This window comes from Antechinus flavipes, chromosome 3 (assembly GCF_016432865.1).
Source record: "Antechinus flavipes isolate AdamAnt ecotype Samford, QLD, Australia chromosome 3, AdamAnt_v2, whole genome shotgun sequence".
Lineage (NCBI taxonomy): Eukaryota > Metazoa > Chordata > Mammalia > Dasyuromorphia > Dasyuridae > Antechinus > Antechinus flavipes.
Window position 1 is genome coordinate 588,097,441 of NC_067400.1, and position 25,071 is coordinate 588,122,511.

General features: G+C 48.5%; 1 protein-coding gene across 5 annotated transcripts in view; it reads right to left on the minus strand.

The window, feature by feature from the left end:
• The window catches only part of ARHGEF10L (Rho guanine nucleotide exchange factor 10 like), a 221,426-nt gene that overhangs the window by 11,308 nt on the left and 185,047 nt on the right, over positions 1 to 25,071 (minus strand). For all 5 annotated transcript variants that reach the window (XM_051988406.1, XM_051988404.1, XM_051988402.1 and 2 more), the window contains one exon: positions 946 to 1,120. In XM_051988406.1, coding sequence (XP_051844366.1) covers positions 946 to 1,120 — 175 coding nt within the window. The remainder of the gene's footprint in view (positions 1 to 945; positions 1,121 to 25,071) is intronic.

The window sequence follows — 25,071 nt, forward strand, 5'->3', positions numbered from 1 at the left end:
CTCAGAGGTCAGTCACCCTTTCATCTGTGCCCTGGTGGAAAACATGTCAGTGATTTGAGGGATTCTAGGAAACTGATCAACCATTGCCTTTCTCAAATAAATAGAATTTTTAACTTTGTAAAAACTATTTCTCCTCCTTCATTCAATCATTGGACATTAACCCCATTACCATCAGTCTGGGATTCTAAGGGCTGCCCAGGAGAGCCTAAGCTGGTTAAGAGTATGGCTCGACCCCCTCTACCCTGGAAGGGCAAGATCCAAACTCATCAATAACCAGTGAGGGCCTCTCCTCCTTCACTGGCCTCTCAGGAGTTCTTTCACACCTTCCTTTCACAGCCACCTTGGAGTCTTATAGACTCAGCAAAGGTGGAGGAATAGATGCAGCCAGATCTAGATTAGACAACTGTGGCCGTCCTCGATACCAACATCAGAGGCTGAGTGCCATGTCCCAGGCCTGCGAAGCTTCCCTTAACAACCTCGTCTGCAGTGGTCTCGGTCTGCACCACGACTCAGGGGAACACAAGAGGTCAGGTCATAGATCAGAGAGTGTGACAGTCAAGAGGGACCTTGGGACAGAATGGGGGAGAAGGAAGGACCTTGAGAACGTAGTGTATTAGAGGCTGGAGGGAAAGGGACCTTAGAACTCAGGAGATCAGAGCCAGGAGGGCCCTTAGAACCCAGGAGGTCAGAGCCAGGAGGGCCCTTAGAACCCGGGAGGTCAGAGCCGGGAGGGCCCTTAGAACCCAGGAGGTCAGAGCCGGGAGGGCCCTTAGAACCGGGGAGGTCAGAGCTAGAGGCCCTTAGAATATACGAGGTTAAAAGGCTCTCATGTCTCTATCTAACAGTGTATCTGATAGAGGAGGAAGCTGCCTCCCCAAAGCGCTTGGCAGTCGAGGGGCTCCCACAGACCCCCGGGGCTCCGGTCCCTCTGGCCCTCAGGCTTACCTGGCAGGAGGGAAGTGGTCCGTGTGGCAATGTTGATCTCCTGGAGGTGCTCAAGAGTCTCTGTGTGGAAGAGGCGAATGGAGGCGCCCAGGGAGAAGGCCATCCAGACGCCACTGCCCGCCTTCACCATGTGCGTCACGCTCGCCGCCTCCTCCTGGTGCGCCTCAAAGCTTTGCTGTAACACACAGGGAGGGTGTCAGACGCCAGAAGAAGGAGCCGGACCCCAGCGGCCAGAGACAGCCTGTGCCCCCCGACCTCAGACCGGGATGGATGGGCCCCTGGCCCGGGAGAACCCACGGGCCCCAGGAAAGATGGCTGCCACCGTGACCACAGTCCCTGCCTCCCACTCTCCACCCCGTCCGCTCGCCTACAGCCCCAACTACCCCCGCAGAGACAGAGGGATGGGCAGGGAGCGGGCCCTCCAAGGAGAGAACAAACTGGCAGTGTCTGCCACCCTCCCCCCACCCCAGCAGCCTCAGGGGGAGAAGAAATGAATGGACTCAGCACTTAAACTCCATCAGAATGCAGAGCCCCAAAGGACAAGATCTCAAAGATGTCCAACAAAATTGCTTTTCTAAGGCAGCCACTGACAGCACAGTGGTGAGACATAAGGGGGAGGAGGGAGCACTGGGAAAGCAGGGGAAAGGATCCTGGATTATTTGACTCCCTGGAAGAGGAAGAACAGGGGAGCAGCTCCCCCAAAGAGGCTCTTGTTCTTTCTAAGACAGACCCACCCCCAATGTCCTTACTCTCCATCATGGTGGTGGGAAGGGCCCCTCCAGGGTGGGCTCTGGGAGGGCTGGGAGATACACTCCTCCTCAAACTGGAATCTCCCAGAGAACAGGGGCATGTGCCTCTCCGTCCCCAGACTGGGGGGTTCTCGTGGGTTTGGGCTCGGCCTCCCCCCTCCCCCCAACAGCAGCTCATACAGAGTAAGAATTGTCTTTTCCACCTCTCTGCCCCAAGGCAGCAATGCCGGGAAAGGATGGGCTATTGGGGCCTCTGTGGGGGGCAAGGCTAAGTGGGCACTTAGAAGCTTCTTCCCTGCCGCCCAGGAGGGAGGAGAAAGAAAAGGTCATTCGGCTCCCCCAGAGCCACTGAAGGCCCCCACCAGCTGCCCACAGCCTGGCCAACCGTAAGCCCCGACTCTGCCTCCTACACAGGGGTCTGGTACATTCCCAGAAGGAGATCCCTGCCCGGAAATCACCCCCCATTCTAGGCAGTGATCTTCCAGGCCCGGAAAAGGGGAGCTCTACAAACGGTCACTCGGCCAGCAAGGAGCATCGGTATTTGAAGCCGAGGCTTCTGGTGGCACATGCAGGCGGCCAGGCCGGGGACGTGGGGACAGCCCCGTGATGGGCCCTTCCCAGGAGTCATAGCGGGCTGAAAAGGAAACAGCCCGAACCCTGAGCCGGGAAATAATAGTCCCAACAATGACTAAGGCCTATGATTTTCCAAATGCTTTCTATAGCTTTTCCAGGGAAGTGGCAAAATTGTACCAGGATTCTGGAGTCAAAGCCCTGGGTTCAAATCTAGACATGTTCCTCACTACTTCTGTGCACTGGATGAGTCACTTAAATGACAGTTTCCTGTTACCCCAACTTTAAAATAATGGCAGTAAACCAGAGGTCCCCTAGGAGGCCCCCAGTCCCATTTCATAGGTTAAAGGCCAAAGGCCCATTGAGGGGAAAGGTCAGCAGATGATTACGCAGACTAAGCCTGAGATGAAATTCAGACCCAGGTTCTCCTTCCCCATCCCACATTTCCTCCCCCAAAGCAATTCTGGGTTCCGAATGTCTGGGAACCTTCATCTTCCCCATAGTGAATAATCTCTCAGTAAAACTCTCAATTAAAGTGATAAATCATTAATCAAATTAAATGCTGCCATGCAAGGTCTAATCTAAATTCTCATATGTCAGGCATATCAATTATGAAGCCGAGTCGTGAGAACCACAGGCGGGATTCCTCCTCTCTCCACTATCACCATCAAGTCGTCCTCTCTCCATCAAAATCTGCCAAGTGAGAGGCGCCCGGGCTAGGGAAGGAGAGCTCGCAAAAGCGTGCTCGACAAGCACCCGCCTCAGGAGAGCCCAGCTCAGGTTCCACGGCCTCCACAGAGCCCTCCCGGAGCCCTCGGGCCCCTCAGATCTTCTTATAGAACATTTATATAGAGCTCTCGGCTGTCCTGATCACAGGTCAATGACACAAATCAATCTATTAATAAACATTTACTAAGCATCTACTATGTGCTGGGAAGCATATGTAGATGGTCTAGGAGGGCCCTTAGAACCCGGGATGTCAGAGCTGGGAGGGCCCTTAGAACCTGGGAGGGCAGAGCCGGGAGGGCCCTTAGAACCCAGGAGGTCAGAGCCGGGAGGGCCCTTAGAACCTGGGAGGTCAGAGCTTAGAGGGCCCTTAGAACCTGGGAGAGCAGAGCTGGGAGGGCCCTTAGAACCTGGGAACCCGGGATGTCAGAGCTGGGAGGGCCCTTAGAACCCAGGATGTCAGAGCTGGGAGGGCCCTTAGAACCCGGGAGGTCAGAGCTGGGAGGGCCCTTAGAACCCGGGATGTCAGAGCTGGGAGGGCCCTTAGAACCCAGGATGTCAGAGCTGGGAGGGCCCTTAGAACCCGGGAGGTCAGAGCTGGGAGGGCCCTTAGAACCTGGGATGTCAGAGCTGGGAGGGCCCTTAGAACCCAGGGTGCCAGAGCTGGGAGGGCCCTTAGAACCTGGGAGGTCAGGGCTAGGAGGGCCCTATTACACAGAATTTCATGGCTATGAGGATCACAGTCATCCTGAGACCTGAGAAGTCCTACTTATCCTCTCCCCCACTTTAAAAAAGGCTCAGATTAGTTGCCCAAGGTCACCTTTCAGGACCAGAGCAGGCCCCCATGCCCCACATCCAGCAGTCCTTGTGCTGAGCTGTAGCAGCTCAGCTGCAACCCTTTCGGCCTCAAAATCACAGAGTGGTATAAAGTCAAAAGCACCGGTCCAGTATTCAACTTGATCTAAAGCAGTGGGCACAGGTCTCCCCTGCCTGCATGTGATCTCTCAGAATTCAATTAAATACAAATACAGCAGAGAAATCCATTCCGGTTTCTCTGGAACAGTAACAAGCCGCCTCTGGCCCTGGTAGGGCTTTAAAAAGGTATTTGCAAGCCTGCTGAAGCCAGAGGGGAATTAATGGAAATCCAGTCCCTTCCAGACACATCTGGGGTTTGTCACATCAAACATGACCTTATCCCTCACAAAGTGGACACGAGTCCCCATGTCCAAACGTGTCTCCTCACACCCTCCCGCCCCGACACACTCACTCACACACACAATCACACACTCACTCACACACACACAATCACACTGACACACACACATAATCACACACACAATCACACAATCACACATACACACAATCTCACACACACACACACAATCACACTCACACAACCAGCTCACTGCAGGCTACCACAAAGTAGAGACAACCTGTTTCATGGAAAGCAGTCAGTAGCCACGAGTCCAAATCCCAGCTCTCACACTGAAAGAGCTGCATGATCCGGGGGTCACTTAACCTTTCCAGCCTTGCTTTTTTTTTAAATTATTAATTAAATAATTTTTAGTCTATAAAAAGGGGCTAATATTTCCTTTGCAGATTGTGAGGAAAGAGCTAATGAAATGCAAAACATTGTTATTAACCGTCCTTCAGAGTCAGAATGGAGAAGCCCGTGGCAGCCCAGTAAATGGATCCGAAATCAGGAACCGGGCTAAAGACGGGTGCAGGTGAGGCTGTTTGCAGGTATCTGGGGGATGAACTAGCTAGAAGGGCGAGGAGCTGGAGAAACCCCCCACAAACACAGAGCCAGAGGAAGCCGCAGTCATTTACGGACCCAGAGACTAAAGGCTGCAAGAGCAGGAGAGTTAATGTCCCCTTAGAGGAGAAGCGATTTTGAGAGAAGCCGTGTCATGGAAGGATGGCTGTAGTCAGGAGGAGCCCAGGGTGAGAAACAACGCCATGTCATGAGAGAGGAGAGCACTGAACCAAAAGTTAGGAGGACTTGAGTTCAAATTCTGCTCAGAGTTTTTCCTGTCCTCAGTTTCCTTATCTGTCAAATGAAGTGGCTGGATGGAAGCCATTCTAGCTCAAGTAAACAGTTCAAATAAGTTGAATGAGTTGGGAAGTCACTTAATTACCCTGAGGTTCAAGTTCTCCACCTGTAAAATAGAAATACTTGAGAACTAAACATCCCTCACTCACTTATAAAGGAAAAAAGTGTTTCATAAGTAAATCTTTAAAACAATAATAATAATATATGTAGATCTTGTTTGTTTTCAAAGCTCTTTGTAGCGTAAATGATGTCTCAGAGAATGGCACAAATGTGGATTTGTATTTACATCATCACACTAATGGTATATTTATTATTATTATTTTGCCAGAAATTGGGGTTAGGTGACTTTTCTAGGGTCATACAACTAGGAAGTGTTAAGTGTCTGAGGCTGGATTTGAACTCGGGTCTTCCTGATTCCAGGATCAGTGCCATCTAGTCGCCCCTATATTTATTATTACTAAGTGTGAGATCATTGTGAATTGTAGAGTCAAGATTCATCCCAGGACTTCCACCTTCAAAACTGACGAATGCTCATTTTGTCACTCTCTGCTGTCAACTTGGTAAAAGACTATTCAAGAGACTGCTTTAGAATGCCAGAGGAATACAGAGATTTCTGGAGAAAGCTGCCCTCATACCTTCACACCTCTCTCTCTCTCTCTCTCTCTCTCTCTCTCTCTCTCTCTCTCTCTCTCTTTCTTTCCCCTTCCCTCTTTCTCCTTCTCTCCTTCCTTGTCTCCCTGTCCCTTTCTTCCTCCCTTTCTCTTTCTTCTTCTTCTCCTCTTCTTATTCTTCTCTCTCCCTCCTTCTCTTTCTCTCCTTCCTTCCCTCCCTCCTCCTCCTCTCCTTCCCCGCCAACTCCAGGTCTTCCCAATCATCCCATTATAGGAGGAGGGCTTGGGGAAATAATGGCACTGGGATAGTGAACTCAAAGACTGAGCCCCTCATTTTCCCGCTCACCTCTCAGCTTATACATTGTTCAACCTATTTTCCGAACACTAGGTGTCTGCTTTTCCATATGGAGACTCAGAGTTGTTTAATTTCAATTCATTCCTGAGAGTATATTTTTCTTTTTTCGGAAACTCTCTGCTCCTGCCATTACTCACCCATGGCCCTCTTCTAGGCCAGGGATTAAAGCTCTTTCCCACATGGCATCTGAGGGGATGGATGTTCAAGAGCAGAACTGAGACTTATGCCCTGATTCATCCGGTTTGATTACTAGAGTTGGGAGAGAACGCAGAATGCCAGAGCTAGGAAAGGGCTTAGCATGACATAATACAGGTGGAGCTGTCAGGGTCCTTAGAACAGAGAAGAAAGGAGGGCCTTAGAATGCCAGATCTGAGAGGGCCCTTAAAGCAGAGAATGTCAAAGCTGGGAGGATCCTTAGAACACAGAATGTCAGAATTGGGGAGGGGGCCTTAGAACACAGAATGCTGTATTTAACATGTATGGAACTACCTGCCAGCTAGGGGAGGGAGTGGGGAAAAGGAAGGGAAAATTTGGAACAAAACGTTTTGCAAGGATCAATGTTGAAAAAATTACCCATGCATATGTTTTGTAAATAAAAAGCTATAATAAAAAATGTTCTAAACAAAACACAACAAAAAAAGAACACAGAATGCTGGAGCTGGAAGGGGCCTTAAAACATGGAATGCCAGGACTGGAAAGGCCTTTAGAACACAGGATATTAGATCTGGGAGCAACCTGAAGACATATGTCATCAGTTTAAAAGGGCCCTTAAGAATAAAAACCTGTCAATAAATAAATGAATGAATTTAAAAAGAAATAAAAATAATTTTTTTAAAAGAATAAAAATTGCCAAAGGTAGAAGGGACTCTAAGGATTTAAGAGGTGAAACCATCTAGTCCCTTCATTTAATTCATGAATAAACTGAGACTAGGAAGAGAAATTACTTCCCCAAACCCACACCCCTAAGAAGCATCAGAGCCATCATTCAAACTTGGGTCTCGACTCCAAGGCGGAATGCTTTTCCAGGTACTATCATGGCTTCCTCAGCCCCTCCCATTAAGATTCCTCTCCCACCGGAAGCAGGTTATACAACTCTCTGTACGACAGGTTACAGAGCCCGGGTATTAAATTAATTTTGCTTTGTTCCAACAATTTCAGGTAAAGAAGACGTAGATTTTACGTCTGTCCAAGGAGAAATTTCCTACAATTGGAACAGACAAAAAATGAAAGGTCTGCCTTAGAGTAGTGAGAAAGGGACCTGCCACAAGAAAAGGCTGGAAGGCCATTGGTCAAAATTACTGCAAAAGGTCTCTCTCTCTCTCTGTGTCTCTATCTCTGTCTCTGTCTCTCTGTGTCTCTATTTTTGTCTCTCTTTCTGTCTCTGTCTCTCTATCTCTGTCTCTGTCTCTGTCTCTCTGTCTCTCTCTCTGTCTCTGTCTCTTTCTGTCTCTGTCTGTCTCTATCTCTCTCTTTCTGTCTCTCTGTCTCTCTCTGTTTCTGTCTCTCTGTCTCTGTCTTTCTCTGTCTCTTTCTCTCTGTCTCTCTCTGTCTCTGTCTCTCTGTCTCTGTCTCTCTCTGTCTCTCTCTCTTTGTCTATCTCTGTCTCTGTCTCTGTCTCTCTTTCTGTCTCTCTCTCTCTCTCTTAGGCTCAGGAGAGGTTAATTCCAGGGTCTTTTGTGAGTCAGAGAGAGCGTTGCCTCAAGCCAGGGCTGCCCAGCCTCCCTTCCTGGGAGATGCCCTTTGGCTCTGTGTTCTTTGCAGATTTCCCTATTCCCCGACACCTCAGAGCATCATCCTCCACTCCCCCGAGGCATTTCTCGTGCTGACCCCTTCAGCGTCCCCTGCTGCTCTCCTGCCAGCTGGAGTTTGTGTTAACTAAGCTGTAAAAAACAGCTTTTTCTATCCCCCAGAGAACAGGGCCCATTCTCAGAGGAGGAAAACCAAGGCAAAACGACTTGTCCTGGACGCTGCACCAAACAACCAGTGGTGGCCGGGAGTCCAACGTCCAGTCCGGGGTCTTCCCTCATACCGCCTCTAAAGCAACCTTTCTAGGGTGCTTTAAGGCTTAGGAGGCGTAGTGATTATTATCCCTGTTTTCCAAATGAGGAGATCGAGGTTCACAAAAGGAAAATGGCTTGTCTGGGGTTCTGCCAGTAGTGTGTGGCCGAGCCGGGACTCGAACCCCTCACTTCCAGGCCCCGGGGCCATCCCTCTTTCTCCCAGACCACACCTCAGTCACGGCAGAGTTGTGTTATGGAGGACACTAGGCCGGAATCCCACTTCTGTCTCTAGCCCTATGACCTTGGGCAAGACACTTTAATCACCTTTCAGTCTGTTTTCTTATCTGTATAATGGAAACATTACCAACAACTTGTGTGATGGAAATGTAAAAATATTTTTATTTTTATAAATTAATAAAAACCTGCGCTCTCCTTTGCTCCCCCAAAAACCTTCTGCCCGAGTATGTGATAGGGACTGACTGATGCAGTTTAAGTCCAGGGCTTGGCCAGTTTCAGCCAGGGGGGGATTATGTCACAAAGGACTGAACTCCAGCTGCTCAGACCGGAGGCTCACTGACGCCCGGCAGTGGGTGCGGCGGGGATGGGGTTCTGGGCTCCCTCCAACGACACTGCCCTGGTTACCCCCCGCCCAGTGGCTCAGCTCCCAGGAGGCCATTTGCTATCAGACGCTCCTCTTGATTTCCTGGAGAGGCCGGAGTCAGGCAGAGCCCTGGCTGCCTGTCCAAGGCCGGATGCACTCCCCAGTGCGCCCTGAGGCGGCCGCCACCAGGCCCCGAGCCCATCCGGGGCATCGTGCCCGCCCCAGTTATAAAAGCAAGCTCGAAAGTGCTGATGCTCCTAATGAGGCAGGGGACGCCGGGGACTGGGGAGGGGGTTGCATCACGACTTGCAGCCCCGCGCTCCCTCGGTGCTGGGAAGATGCAGCGCTAATAAGGAGCGAACCAGCCCAGGGAGGAGGCAGGGATGGTAAAGCAGCCCGTCTCTCCCGTGGAGACCAGGGGGACCGAGCATCCGTGCGGCAAGGACGCCGGCCTGACTCACTGCCAGGAGGCTGCCCCCTCGCAGGGCAGATGCCGAGTGACCCCCTCCCCTCCCCCTCTGTGGACAGGGAGATGTCTGCAGCCCTCCCTTCTGTGATTGCGGCCACTCAGCACTTCTGCCAGCCCTGCTCTAGACAGGCCCATTAGTCATCCTGTGACCCACAGGCCTCAGCCTTGCTTCTGTCCTTCAAATTCAAGATCAAAACCCACCTACATGCATTAAGTGCCTGCTGAATACACGATACTGAGCCAAGACATAAGTGCCTACTGAATACAAGCCACTGAGCCAAGACATTAAGTGCTTACTGGATACAAGGCACTGAGCCAAGATGTTAAGTGCCTGCTGAATATCCAGCACTGAGCCAAGATGTAAGTGCCTACTGAATACACGGCACTGAGCCAAGAACTGGGCGTAGCTCAGCACGTATTTTGTAGAAGGTGCAAGGAATGACGCTCTAATGAGACCAGAAGCCTAATAACTATTGTTATTGTTCAGTCATTTGAATCAAGTCCAACTGTGAGCTTGGAATTTTCTTGAAAAATATGCTAGAGTGATTTGCCATTTCCTTCTCCAGCTCACTTTACACATGAGGAAACTGAGGGAAACAGGTTTAAGTGACTTGCCCAGGGTCACATAGCCAGTTAAGCTTGCCAGCAAATTTTACAGATAAGGAAACTGAGGCAAACAGGATGATGTAACTTACCCAGGGTCCCACAGCTAGTTACATTTTCCATCCCCTTCTCCAGGAAATTTTACAGATAAGGAAACTGAGGCAAACAGGATGAAGTGACTTGTCCAGAGTCACACAGCTAGGAATTATCTAATGTCACATCTGAATTCAGATCTTCCTGACTCCAGCATGGCTCTCCATGCACCATGGCCCCACCTAGCTACCTATAGTGACTATAGGTCAATAACATCAATTTTTAAAAACTGACATTCTGGAGTATGTTAAGATTTGCAAAGTGCTTTCTATCTATCATCTCTTATTATTTAAGCTTCACAACATCCTTGACAATATCTTACCTTCCCAGATGGGGAAACCGAGCCACGGTGAGAAGAAGAAAGTCATAACTGCAATCTAACACTTGGTCCTTAGGGTTTCACTGCAAATCCCAATTTTCCCTAGTGTGCCATCGGCCAGTAAAACGATCCTACAGTTGCAGTGCATGAACTTACCCGTGCCCGACGATGATAATAATGATGAGAGCCACCATTTACATAGTGCCGTACAAACATTTGCAAAATGCAAATGCTATCCTAGTTGATTATCACAACAACCTTAAAGACTAGGTGTATTAATGTACACTTTACAGGAAACTGAGGCAGGCAGCGGGGAAGTAACTTGCTCAGAAACTAGTGTCTGAGGCTCCGGTTGTCCTGATTCCAGGGCCCGGGGTTCAATCCACTGTGTCACCTCCACCAGAAGGGGCAGGAGAAAGCTAGAAGTGGTGAGAAAAAATGACTCCCCCTGACACTACATGTCCAGGACTTCCGAAGGGCTTCAGCTAGAAGGGGACATGGAGGGAACACCTAGGATTCATGGAGCTGAAGGAGATGGGGGAATCGGGACAGAGCATGAGGCTCGTCCCAGGTGGGGATCAGCAGTGTAGCTTCCAAGCCAGTGATTGTTCTGCCATATGTTATTGAGTCCTTTGAAAATGATCTCAACTGAATGTAGATTGAAAAATAGTATTTTCACCTTGTTATTTGTTTGTTTTTTTTTCTTTCTCATGTTTTTTTCTTTTTGGTCTGATTTTTCTTTCACAACATGATAGATATGGAAATATGTTTAAAGGAATTGCACATATTTAACCTTTATCAGATTGCTTGCTGTCTTGGAGATGGGGAAGGGAGGGAGAGAGGGAGAAAAAATTTGGAATACAGTCATAAAAATGAGTGTTGAAAACGATCTTCACATATATTGGAGAAAACCAAATACTATTGGGAAAAAAAGAAAATCATCTCCTCAACTATTAACCAACAAGACCAGAATCTCCCGGTGCTGCCAATCCCCAGCAGATGCCAAAATGGACCAGCCTTCTGGCCGACTCTATGACTTGGTCACAGGTCTCTGGGTCAATTGCAAAATCAGGTGAGGAGTCAGAAGATTTCTAAGGAGGGTCTTTCTGGACTTCATCTTTCACTTGTTAAGAGCTCTTTTAGCTTTAGTTGCACGTTGTAACTAAAGATCCCTCCCAGCTCTGACCTTTTGGGTTCTAAGGCCTTCCCCACTCTGACATCCCGGGTTCTAAGGGCCCTCCCAGCTCTGACATCCCGGGTTCTAAGGGCCCTCCCAGCTCTGACCTCCTGGGTTCTAAGGGCCCTCCCAGCTCTGACATCCTGGGTTCTAAGGGCGCTCCCAGCTCTGACATCCTGGGTTCTAAGGGCCCTCCCAGCTCTAACCTCCTGGGTTCTAAAGCCCTTTCAGTCACTGATATTCTATGTTCTAAGCAACCTACCTTTGACATTCTTAGGCCCTTCTGGAACTAACATTCTCCATTTTAAAGTCTCACGTTATAAGAACCTCTCTAGCTCCGATACCCCCCTGTCCCGCGGGCATCTCTACACCCAATATTCTAAGATTGGCGTTTCAAGGCCAGCAGGCTCAAAACTTGTCTCAAAAAGTGTTGCCTGGATTCATCGGTGGAAAGGATTCTAAAGATGCAAAGAGCTACAGGGACAGGGATGGGCTGGTTTGGAGAGCCCACTGTGCCTGGATGGCTGAAGGAGAGCTGGCGTGGGGAAGATGGGGCCATTGCAAGCCAATAGCCCTTCCTAACAGCTTGGGGATGGAGGCCTTTCTGCAGCTGTTCCACTTAGAGCCTCATTTCAAACCGAAAGAAACCCCTAGCATGTGGCGTTCGCTTATAGCCGGTTAAATAAGGCAATCTGGCCTAGCCAGGAAGCCCGGGAGCTTCACGCAGGTACCTTCGCAGTGGGTTACGGGCTGAGCGATAAAACCCGAATGTTGCTGACACAGCCTCACCTGCAGGCACACGCTATTTCTCTGCCTCCAAATGCCCCTGTTAGAGACCGTTTCTGCAAATCCCCAGGGTGAGCAGCTCAGCATTCGAGGCCATTACTGCTGAAGTGATTCAGGGAAGGGAAGGGAAGGATCAATTGACTATAGGACTTCAGAGACTGGGGACCACAGGAAGCTGGCAACTGCCTGGCCGAGGGTGAGGTGCCATGAGCCATAAGGCTGCCTCTTGGGACTGGCACCAGAGCTGGTACTGCTAATGGGGGGAGGGCAGCCCAAGGATCAAGAGGCTTTGTTATCCGATACAGAATACCAGAACTGAAAGGACCTTAGAACATGGGATGTCAGAGCCGGGAGGGCCCTTAGAACCTGGGATGTCAGAGCTGGGAGGGCCCTTAGAACATGGGAGATCAGAGCTGGGATTAACATAGAACAGTATATCAGAGTGGGCCAGGAGGTGGGAGAAAGGTTTAGAACATACAATGTCAGAACTGAAAGGGACCTTGGAGCACAAAGTGTCAGGGGTACATAAGCCTTTGAAGAGCACATGTTAGAGCCAAAGAGCCTCTGTTTACTGTGCCTCAGTTTACCCAAGGTGACAAAGACAGTGGCCTGATCTGATCCAGAGGCAGGGTTTCCCTGAGATCCAGAGCAGAAAGTCCATTTGCCTCTTATCTTGTTGCCTCCCTCTGAGATCAAAGCCATAGTCCCGGCCACCTTGGATTCTCTCCTTTCCAAATGTGGGAGGCAACCTAGCTTATCTCCAAAGTCTCTCTCAAATTCAGCTTTATCTCCACTAAGGAAGGTATCCTCCCAGCCCGAGTCTGAGGGAGATAACCCAGTACAGATGCCCTTATCCAGTCTGGGTTCTGGGCAGGATGAGAAAGCAGAGCTAAGTGAAAATCAAGAATAAAATCTTAATGAAAGATTACCAGCCTTCACTCTGAGCAGTTGCCAAGATCATCTTATTAACAAAAAGTTATTTGCAAGGCTTGGGCGGCAGGGAGTAAGGTAGGAAAGATGAGACATTTATCTATTTTTATCTTGGTCTTTTAATGATTTAAAAAAAAATCAGTAAATCAGACCTATTTCAGATGGGGGAGGGGAAAGTAAGGGAAGAGTAATAAAAAAATTCAAAACATTTCAAAGTGTGAGTTATTGATATTTCCCTCATTAGTCCTATTTAATTTATTTTTTTGTTTTCTTCAATTATGAGAATCACTGTAGCGTTTCATCTCCTGCGTTGATACCTGAAAAGCACTGGCTGGGCTTGCAGCTGCCTCGGTAGCTCCAAATCCCCGAATATCACACTCAGCCCCAACGCGCGCTCTCCTTTGTCTTTCTGCGGGGGATTCCAGGGTCACTCCAGGCACAGCGGTTGCCCTGCCCTTCCCATGACCACCCTCCTCTGCTCCAGCCAACAGGAGTGAAACTTTGCCTTAAACAAAGGGGAGCAGGTTGCAGGGACCATCCGGCGCCCTCCCGAGTGGTCAGAGCCAGATGAGCCACACTAATCCGGTCCCCTCATCACAACTGTAGGCTCTTGGCCCTTGCGCATGGTTGTTTTTTCAATGAGAATTCCAAAGCTTTAGCTTCCAAAACTAAAGAAGCAGCTGGACTTCTTCCTCAACATTATAAAAAATTTTCAACTTGACTTTAACGTGTGTGTGTTTGTGTAGATACAAACACACACACACACAATCATAGTGCGATTTATAACTTTGAATTTATCTTTTCTCATCAAAGTTCAACATCAGCCACACAATCCAGAGCTGATCATTACCTTCAGAGACCATCGGGTAGTACAATGCACAGTCAGATGGAAACTGGGCCCTTGAAGACTCCAGAGATGGGAACCTCACTCCTTCTGAGGTTGTTTGATGGAATAATTCCTCATCTCACATCTGTCCAGTGTCTTCCCCCATTTTCTCTAGGATTCCTCTTCTCTTTTTTTGGACACTTCTCTCTCCCGGTTCTCCCCTTCTTTGTCCAAACACTGTTTCCTATGGGTCCTTGGCTGATTCTTTATCTAGGTCACTCCCACTAACCATGGGTATCCCTCCAAGACCCTCACCTGGGCTCTTGCCCCGTGCCGGGACGGTATCTCATTGGTATCTTATTCCTTCCCAAAGGTTCGGTTAGACTCTCTGCAGCCAATTCCCAGATCTAGGTATCCGGCTCTAGGCTCTTTTCCCATGTTACAATCCCACATCACCAATTTTTAGACATCTTGAACTTGATGTCCTGAAGGCATCTCAAACTCTCAACAGATTGACAAAGGAAGTCATCATTCTCCCCACCCACACCCACTCCCCAAAAAACCTTTCCCCTTCTCTACTTCCCAGTTACTGTCAAGGGTACCACCATCTTCCAGTTACTCAGACAACCTTGGTGTCATCTTACATGACTCACTCTCACCCTCCTATCCAATCCACAGCTAAATCTCATTTCTACTTTCCTGTTTCTTATATATACATATACATATATATCCATCTTATGTATCTATATATCTGTCCATTTGCCTATATGTCTATCTTATCTATCTATTGTTATTTATTCATCCATTTATGCATGTCTTATCCAATTATCCACCCAGCCAGCCATTTTATTTATCTATCAATCTGTCCATTTATCCATCTATCTAGCCATTTTATCTAGCTATCTTACATCCATCTATGCATTCATCCAGCTGTCTATCCGTCTGCTTGTCCATCCATTTGGTCATCCATCCATCTATTTCTCTATGCATTCATCTTATTTATTCATTTATCTGTCTATCAATCTATCCATTCATCCATCAATCTATCCATCTTATCTATCTTATCTATGTAGCCACCCATCAATATCTCTTCTTCACTCACAAAGGCCTAATCTGAGTTCAAATCCACCTCTCACCTGAACTAAAGCCAAAGCTTTCTAATGTGTTTCTTGGCTTTGATTCTCTGCCCCCTTCACTCAACCGCCAAAGTGATTTTTCTAAAGCACAGACTTGAACTCCTCCTTCCCTCAAGGAGCTTTAGTGGCTCTCCCTTAGTTTCATAAGCCAATATAAGGTCTTCTGTTTGCCCTTCAAAACACAGGCCCTTCCCACCTTCCCAGGCTTCCTATACTTTACTTCTATCTCCTCACGCTCCCATTTCTGGGCCTTTTTCATGGTTGTCTCCCTTATCTAGAATGCTCTGCTCTCTTCCCTCTGCCTCAATTTCCCTAGCTTCCTTCAAAACTCAAGTAAAATCCCACTATGGGTTTTTTGTTTTTGTTTTTGTTTTGTTTTGTTTTTGGCTGAGGCAATTGGGGTTAAGTGATTTGCCCAGGATCACACAGCCAGGAAGTGTTAGTGTTTGAGATTTGAACTCAGGTCCTCCTGACTTCAGGACTGGTGCTCTATCCACTGCCCCACCTGGCTGCCCCAATAAATGGATTTTAACTAACTGATTTTACCTAAAAGAAGTACTGGTCAGGGAGGTTAAGGGATTTTTCCAGAGTGACAGACTGACAATCACAACATCTATAAGCATCTATAACGTCTGTTAGGGTTGGTGAAGCATTCTATCAATGTGATTGGCTGACGCTCACAAGGATCCTGGACAGGAGGGGCTGTGATGAGGAAACAGAGGCAAGCTGAATCACAGCCGGTGCCTGGGGCAGGACTTGAGCCCAGGTTTCCAGCCCCCGTCCGGCCTGTCACTCTGATCCTCGGGGCCTCAGCCAATGGCTCAGGACGCTGCCCAGACTCCCCGCGGGAAGAACGCTCCCAGGCCCTCTGAGTGTGGGGTGTCACTCGCGGCAGCACCTGCGCGCTTTGTCTAAGCAGACCCAGTTGTGAAAACCTAAGTGTGTCCCTCCAGCTGTCCCCCACCCCCACGGAACATCTGCTTGGAACCTATTTATACTCTAACCGGAGGGGGAGTTATCATCGCCATCGCGGCTGAGGCTGCAGATTACGGAGGCCCAGGCCGCATTAGTCACAACAGAAGAAACGCAAGGGTTTTGCGGAATCATTCTTATTTCCCCCTCGGTCGGCGCGTGTGAGAGGTGGAGGGAATAATCATTTCTCAGAATGGGGATTATGGTTCCAGGCACTTTGTTTCCCCAGATGATGACAGGGTTATCAAAAGCACAGCCCAAGGCCTGTCTGCAGAGAAAGTGGAAGCGGCTTCATGGGTCAGAACCACTGGGGGCCAAAGGGGCAGAGAGGAAAGCCACGAATGATCTGGCTGGCCTGGAGGGGAAAATCCAAGACTTTATCCTGTAATATACACCAGAAACTTCTCTTTTTGGATTGATCTGATGGAGGACAGGGGAGGGTGGAAGGAGACAGAATAAAGGGAAGAATGAAAGGAACCAGCTTAGCTTTCCAGCCCCATCACTTTCTGGGTAACCGCAGAGAAGTCAACTGGAACCCCTTTGACTTTGTCTCTGATATCCTGCTATAAGATCCCTCCTAGTAGCAGAGTGAAAAGGGCATTTGACCTGGAGTCAGGAGGACCTGGAGTCAAATTTGGGCTCAGTGTGACACTAGACAAGTCATTGCACCCCGTGTGCCTCAGTTTCCTTATCTGTCCATTGAGCTCAAGAGCAAAATGGCGAACCACTGCAGCATCCCTGCCAAGAAAATCCCAACTGAGATCACAAAGAGGCAGCCACGACTGAACAACAACAATCTCCCGATTCCCACAGTGCCTAGAAAGTCAATTTTCTCGAGTTTTACCTGCCAGCTTCAAAAACACTTCTCCCCAGCCTCCCACAACCCAAAGACAAAACCAAACTCCACACCAAAAATGAAAAACAGCATCGTTCTCCCAAGCCACGGGACCTTGGCTCTCTCACACTTCAGTGGTCCAAACACCGGGACTCGTCAGGGTGGCAGCTTCTCGGTATTACGGGAACCCAGTCAATCTCTCAGTCCTCACGCCAATTTGCATATGATTACCCAGGAACCCCCGCGCCCAGATTCCACTTTTGCAAATTCCCACCCGTTTTGTGTCATAAATAAGATAGGAGACAGAAAACTAATACAGGGCTGTGATGCATTATTCATGCTGCGTAGCGTTGTTATGAAAGATTTACAACAGCTAATACATGCAAACTCAGTTTGGGCACTAAATGTGAAAATTAAGGGTGGGATGCCAGGGGAGGGGGGCCGGCGAGGGGGGGCAGACGCAATTCTGTAAACTCTGTTTACGCCGAGGGGCCTCAAGATGCGTTCCCCTTGTCGTGTTTAGTGACAAGAAATATTAGTGATGAGGTCAGAGGGCAGAGCCTAAGAGCTGGGGAGACGGGGACAGCCGGCGGATGCCACGGGCGGAGAGAGCAGATTATGATGGAGAACGCATCTCGCACTAAGTGCCCTTCATCCACGCGGCTCAGAGCCGGGAACCGTCTCTAACTCGAGGCCCTCCATCAAGCCCCCTCCTGATTGCCGCGCTCGCCCCCTCCCCAGCAGCTGCCTCTCCACCCTCCGTCTCTAGTTGTGATGCCCCACATGACAAAGTGCACTCACGAGCCGGGGCACTCTTGTGCCAAGCCTGGGGAGTGGCAGGGCAGGCGTTCGTGGGATAGTACATAGGTCTATGTGGGAAGGGAACTTTGGAAGGAGTCCATCACACACAGGTCCCCCAAGCCCCAAGTCCAAGTTCAGGCACGCAGGAGTTCAACACAAGCCCCCCCCACTAGGAAAGCAGTACTCCATGATCAACAATCCCTTCAATGAGGTTCCTACGCCCATTTTACAGGAAATGACTGTGGTTCTCCTGGTATGGAAAGGGCCCTGAATTTGGAGGGCAAAGAACCTGATTTCCTTCATTTATTAGTATTTACAGGGACATAATCTACGTTCCACAGAGAAATAAAACCAAATTATACACAAATAGAAAAGCTGGATCACTTCCTGGGTCATTGTAGGTGAATCACTCCATTGAGTCTCCTCTTCCTCACTTCTACAATTAAAACCTGCTTTATATAAAAACTGGACTCGGAGTCAGGAAGATCTCTGACTAATCGTATCTATATGACCTCGAGCAAAGTGCACCCCCATGCAACTCCTGACAGGTGGTGACCAGGGTTCTCCTGGTATGGAAAGGGCATTGGATTTGGGGTCAAAGAACCTGATTTCTTTCCTTCCTTCATTCAACAAGCACTTATTTAGTGCTTACTGTGTACTTAGAAGGATATGGTATTCATTCCATGGAGAAATAGAATCAAATTACATACAAATAGAAAAGCTGGACCACTTCCTGGGTCAACTTGGGCAAATCGCTCCACTGCATCTCCTCTCCCTCACTTCTATAATTAAAGCTGGCTTTTTATAAAAACTGGACTCGGAGTCAGGAAGATCTCTGATAAACAGTATCCGTGTGACCTTGAGCAAAGTGCACTCCTTAAGACCATCAATTGAGAGGTGAGTGTCAATCTGCACTGGGGGAGGAAATGTGTTACTGAGGACTCCGTCCACTGAGAAAATCACAGGTTCTAGTTAAAAAATTAAAACGAGGTGAGAACAGATTAGATGATGGCTAAGAAGCCCCTCAGAAGACCCAGATTCAGATCCTGCCTCTGATATACTGTGTGTGATCTCAGCATTCATTCTCTGGGCCTCAGTTTTCCAACTGTAAAATGAGGCGGTTGGACCAGATGCCACGCGAGGCTCAGCCCGGTCGTAATTTTGGGACCCCCCATGAACTCCCAAGAGAATCCATTCTACCTTTTGGACAATTCTCATTGTTGGGGGGCACCATAGTGCATAAGGTACCTGGTCTGGGGTCAGGGAGACGCATCTTCTTCCTGAGTTCAAATCCAGTCTCAGACACTTACTAGCTGTGTGACCTTGGGCAAGTCACTTCCCCCTCTCTGCCTCAGCTTCCTTATCTGTAAAATGAGCTGGAAAGGAGAATGGCAAACTACTCCAGCATCTTTGCCAAGAAAACACTCAATGGAGTCACGACTGAATAACATGAACTATTCTCTGTAACTCTGCAGTTCCTTTGCACAGGGACGCTGTCCCACCTGAGGTCTTTCTCTTAGAATCCTCCAGTTCAAGGCTTAGTTTGGGTGCCACCTCCCCTGAGAAGCCCTTCTTGGTTGCCCTACTCAGAGAGCTCCCCATCCCTTATTTCCCCCCATAATCACTCTGTGTCCGTGGCTTAGCCCCCCAGGAGATCGCCCCATAATTGCCTTTGTATTCCCACTACCTAGCATGGTACCAGACAGATGAGGAGCTTTATAAATGTCTATACAGCTGGAAGATGGCTTCTGACCCTGACAGGACACAGGCTTTGACTGGTGACCTCCATGCTGCTCTGCAATCTATATTCCAGCGATTAATGGCTTAAATTGTCAAGAGGACCCAGTAAGGGAGTAGGGTGCTGGGGAGGGTAAAAGATGGAAACAAGCTCACTGGTCTGCCCCGAACCCCTGTCAGCACTGCACCGAGCTAAGCAGCCGGCCAGGGGGTTCACTAAATACTTAATTAATTTAATTCATTGCTTCCCCCACTTCCTACTTGGAATCAACACCTTAAGACTCTATAAAACAGTGTTACCATGGATAGGGCAGCAGATCTGCAGTCCAGAAGACCAAAGACAAGTCATTTCACTCTGTTTGCCTCAATTTCCTCATCTGGAAAGTGGGGTATGGGGATAATAATAGCATGTACCTCCAAGGTTTTGATAAGGATGAAATGAGACAATATTTGTTAAGCCTTTAGCACAGTCCCTGGCACATAGTACATACCATATATAAATATCAGTCTTTATCCTTATTATTATTATCATCACTCAGAGGAAAAAAACAGTCAAGTATCGTAGCACAAGTGGAGTGAATGGTATGAATGGATCAAACCTTTACTGCCGGGCAAAAGCTTGAGGAAAAATGGGGAACCCTCCATTCCAGGACAGGAGGAGGAGAATCAGTGTTCTGTGTGACCAAGGACAGGGCTGGGCTACATAATCTCAAAGCCTTCCCAGGGCGAATGTTCTGTGAACACGGATATTCTACATTGTAACCGTCACTTTTTGAGGGCCTACATGGCCAGGCTCGCTGCTCAGTACTGGAGATACCAGGACAAAATAAAATGGTCCTGGGGAAAAAAATACAAACATAGATATGTAAAAGGCAGGAAATGACAGTGTTCCATCTCTGTTCTAAGGTACCTCTCTATTCTGAGGGCAATTTACCTTAATAAGGGCCCTCCCAGCTCTGACCTCCTGGGCTCTAAGGGCCCTCCCTGACACTCAGTTTGCCAGTCCTGAAGAATGTAGTCTGCCTTCTGCCTGTAGTGCTCCACAGCAGGGGGAGGGGTGGAATGTATTAGTAGTCTTTCTAACCATACTGAAGCTCTCTGCGGACGCTGCCTGGGGAGGAACAGGTCTTGCTCCCTGACCACCAGGGCTGGGGCCACCTGGGTCCCTGGGGGCCGCGGGCAGACACAGCCCCAGTCAGAAACAGGCTATGGGGAGGCGGATGGCTGGCCGGGGTCCGGGGTCCTGGGCCACCTCTGTTTCTTTAAATTAAGATGCAGGGGTCCTCCCTGCCCGCTTCCCCCTGTTGCGATCACAGAAAATGAACTCCTGGAAGACTGGATTAGCCTCTGAAGGTGGCGATCTAGATAATGAAGGTGGAGCCGCTGTGTTGACACAGGCCCTGGGTGCGTGACACTGCTGCTGACAGGCCCGCCACGCCCCCGCCGAGAGCTGGAAGGCCCCGGGCAGCGAGCCCCAAGGCAGCAGCAGGAGGCGAGCAGCAGGGGAAGGGGAGTGCGCACCCTCAGGAGAGACCGGGCCCTCCAGCTGGGGCTGACCAGTGTCACCCCCCAAAGCCCTACCAGGCAGGGGATGGGGCGGCCTCAGTCTCCCAAAGACCGGGAAAGGGATGCAAAACCCCACGATTCAATAAAACTGGAAAGGGAATTAGCATTTATTAAGGCACTGCGCTAAGTGCTGTACAAATATTTAATGTTCAGAACCACCCTGGGAGGGAGGCGCTCCCATAGCCTCATTTTACAGGTGAGGAAACTGAGGCAGAAAAAGATTAATTGGCTGCAAGGATGAAGGATGGGGGGGGGGGGGGAAAGGGAGGGGTGGTTTAGCTCAGAAAATTTTAAGGAGGTGGGAAAGCCAGCAATAGCATATAGCTTAGGAGAACTTAAAAGAAGCCCTTCTTCCTAGATCAGCCCAAGGGACAATCCTGAGAGGGAACCAGATCCAAACATTTTGACCAAATGTAAGAACAACTGAATTATTATGGCTAAAGAGAGAGGTGCGAAGGGAGACCCCTCGCCCCCATTCTCCTTCATTTCCCCCTGCCCCTCGCCAGAGCCCAGGCTTTGTCTTGATTGAGCAACGCTGTGGGTTTCTATAGCACGAGAGCTGTTATCTCCATTTTCCAGGCCTGAACCTGCCCAGGGGCCCACATCTGCCACACATCCAAGAGAGGGCCAGAGAAGGGACATCCCCCTTTCCTAAGTGAGGAAAGCCAAGTCCAGAGAGAGAAGCAAGCCGTGGTCTCCTGCCCTGGTCAGAACCCAGCTGGAGAATTTATTCTGGAGGCCGCAAGAGAAGCCAGAGGGCATCGAGGGGACAACAAGTAGAATGGGGAAGAGCCTTGAACCAGGTGGGATAAAGTGGGATCTCAAGGTCATGAAATGGCCTCTCCAGTCCATGGGAAAGACAGGAGATTTCTTCTTCTGGCCTCAGAGGGCAGATTAGGAGTGACAGAGAAGGGGCAGCCAGATGCTGTAGTAGATGGAGCACTGGTCCTGGAGGGTAGGAGGACCTGAGTTCAAATCCAACTTCAGACATTTGACACTTACTAGCTATGATCTTGGGGAAAATCGCTTAACCCCAACTGCCTCACCAAATTTTGTTTAAAAGAGACAGATTTTTCTTGTACAGCATGATCATTGGGTAAATCTGTATAGAAGAACTGCACATGTTTAACATGTTTTGGATTACTTGCCATTTAGGGGAGCGGGGAGAAGGAAGACAGAAAAAATTTAGAACACAAGGTTTTTCAAGGGTGAGTGTTGAAAATTATCTATGCATATGTTTTCAAACTAAAAAGCTTTAAAATAAAATAAAAATAAAAGTGACAGAGGTACACACTTCTCAGATTGGCCAAGATGACAGGAAAAGATGATGATAAATGTTGGAGGGAATGTGGGAAAACTGGGACACTAATGCCTTGTTGGTGGAGTTGTGAACTGATCCTACCATTCAGGAGAACAATTTGGAACTCAAATTGTGCATACTCTTTGATCCAGCAGCATCTCTACTGGGCCTGTATCTTAAAAGATCATAAAAAAGGAAAGGGACTCATATTTACAAAAATGTTTATGGCAGCTCTTTTTGTAGTGGCAAATGGAAACCGAATAGATGCCCATTAGATGGTATATGAATTAGTATTAGATATATATTAGTTGGTATATGCATATTATGGAATATTATCGTTTTATGAGAAATGATGAGCAGGATGATTTCAGAAAGGCCTGGAGTGACTTCCATGAACTGATGCTAAGTGAAGTGAGTAAAACCAAGAAAGCTTTGTACACAACAACAAGATTATGTGATAATCAATTCTGATGGACATGGCTCTTTTCAATAATGAGGTGATTCAGCTAATTCCAACAGACTTGTGATGGAGAGAGCCATCTGTTTTCAGCGAGAGCACTGTGGGGACTGAATGTGGATCACAACATAGAATTTTCACCTTTTTTGTTATCATTTGCTTGCTTTTTGTTTTCTTTCTTTTTTTCCTTTTTGATCTGATTTTTCTTGCGCAGCACGATAAATGTGGAAATATATTTAGAAGAATTGCACAAGTTTAACCTGCATTGAATTACTTGTCTAGGGGAGGGGATGGGATAAAGGAAGAGAGAAAAAATTTGGGACAAAAGGTTTTGCAAGAGTGAATGTCAAAAATTATCTTTGCATGTATTTTGAAAATTAAAATCTATTATTAAAAAAGGAAAAAATATCAGGAAGAGAGGGTAAAAAGAGTCAGACTTAGGATAGAAGTCCTGCTGGAGAGAGCTCTCCAACAATGATATACATTGGTCTTACAACTGATGGGTTTCCCCTCCCTGGAGTGCTTCATGCCCAAGCCAAGATGCCCTCCATAGCATGCCCTTGTGCGGGCACGTTCCTGTCTGGGTATCACTGCACTACACCATTCAAGACTCATTTTCACTCAGTAAATTTTACTTAACTCCAAATACATAAATAAAATAGGTATACAAACCAAACATTTACTGATAATGAATCATAATTTTACGTCCCCCATGTTCAGTTCCAAGTCCCCATAAAGGGCCTTAAGTAACAGTTTAAGAAGCTTTGAATTAGAGGGCTCTTTCAACTCTGAAGTTCTTTTGATGCTGGGACTCCTAATAATAACTAGCTAGCATTTATTTATGGATGCAGGCCTTTTAAGGATTTCAAAGGGCTTTACATATTTTATCTCATTCAGTGCTTAGGAGGTAGGAACTGTTATTGTTCCCATTTTACAGATGAGGAAACTTAAAGTTAAGGGTTACAGAGCTACTAAGTATCTGAGATTTGAACTTGGGCCTTCCTGATTCCAGGTAGGCCTCTATTCACTGAGCTGCCTCTCGGAAAGCTCTCACCAGATTGTCTGGCTATTCATAAGTAGTGAGATTATAGAGAGATGTCCTGGTCCTGTACACACACACACACACACACACACACACACACACACACACAATCACCATGGACATCAAGCCCCCCGAAGCACCTTTCTGCCCCCCCTTCAGTGGTGAGAGCCAGAAGGGGAAGGCGAAGGACAAAGTACAGAGGAAGGCCCAGGCCCTCATTAGCAGCCATTTCCAGAGCCTCCGTGGCTGTCGATTGAGCCCCATTTCTATTCCGTTCCAAACTGCAAGAGCGACTCTTTATTAAATATGGATAGCATTCACCTTGTTACTGTGCAGAATGGAAAAATGATTGTGTGTGCCGAAGGCTTGCCGCCTGCATCTCGCTGGGCCCTGAAACTTTTCAATTTGGCCGGACTGCTGTGGCTGGAGCTTCTGCTGCTCGGGGCCCCCACCGCCCTCCCCCTCCCCCATGGTGCTCCAGCATGGTGTAAAATGCAGGTGAAAGGCCATATTGATCCCCTTTTAAGAGCCTCGAGCACAGAACTAATCTTAAATCATCACAGCGCAAGCTGGAGGCTGCTGTGCACTCTGGCCCCGGGCAGGCAGGCAGGAGCCAGCCTTTCAGGAGACTGGCTGTTCAGGCCGGGTCAGGATGGAGAGAAGGGGGACAGGAGGAAACAGAGGGGAGAAGGACCACCAACCCGACTTGATCTTTCCATTTTGTGTCCTCCAAGGATCGGGGGAGAAAAGCCCACCCACTTTAGGGTGTGCAGGGTTTAGTAGAGAAGAATAAAGTGAAAGCAAGAAGCAGCCCATTCTTCCTTGCCCAGAAGAGTGTGTTAGAGAGCCCCCACTTCAGGGCGGTCACATCCAAGGCTCCATAGAAAATGAGGGGGTTGGACTGGAGAACTTCCAATTTTCTTCTAGTTTAAATTTAAAAAAGGCTCAGCGGACAGAGCCCCAGCCCTGAAGTCAGGAGGACCCGAGTTCAAATCTAGCCTCAGACACTTACCACTTCCTGGCTGTGTGACCCTGGGCAAGTCACTTAATCGCAATTGTCTCAGCAAAGGGGGGGAGGAGAGGGAAGGAGGAAGAGAGAGAGAGTGTGTATAAAGAGAGAAACAGGAGCAGAGAGAAGCCATGATGATGTCTCCCTCCAACACGAGCTCTCAGCTCTCAGGGGCTTCGGAGGAATGATGAGGGTTATAGGGGAAATGAGGGTCATGGGAGTGATGAGAGTTATGGGGGAGATGACAGAAATCCTGCCAGGGTTCCGCTGTTAACCATGGAAATAACAACGATCAAATCGGAAATCCTATTTGAGGGGATGAGACTTGAGGGAGCAAGCAGCTCAGAAATCAGAGGAGCTGAGTTCGAATCGGAGCTTTGCTCATCAGTGATCTTAGGGAGGT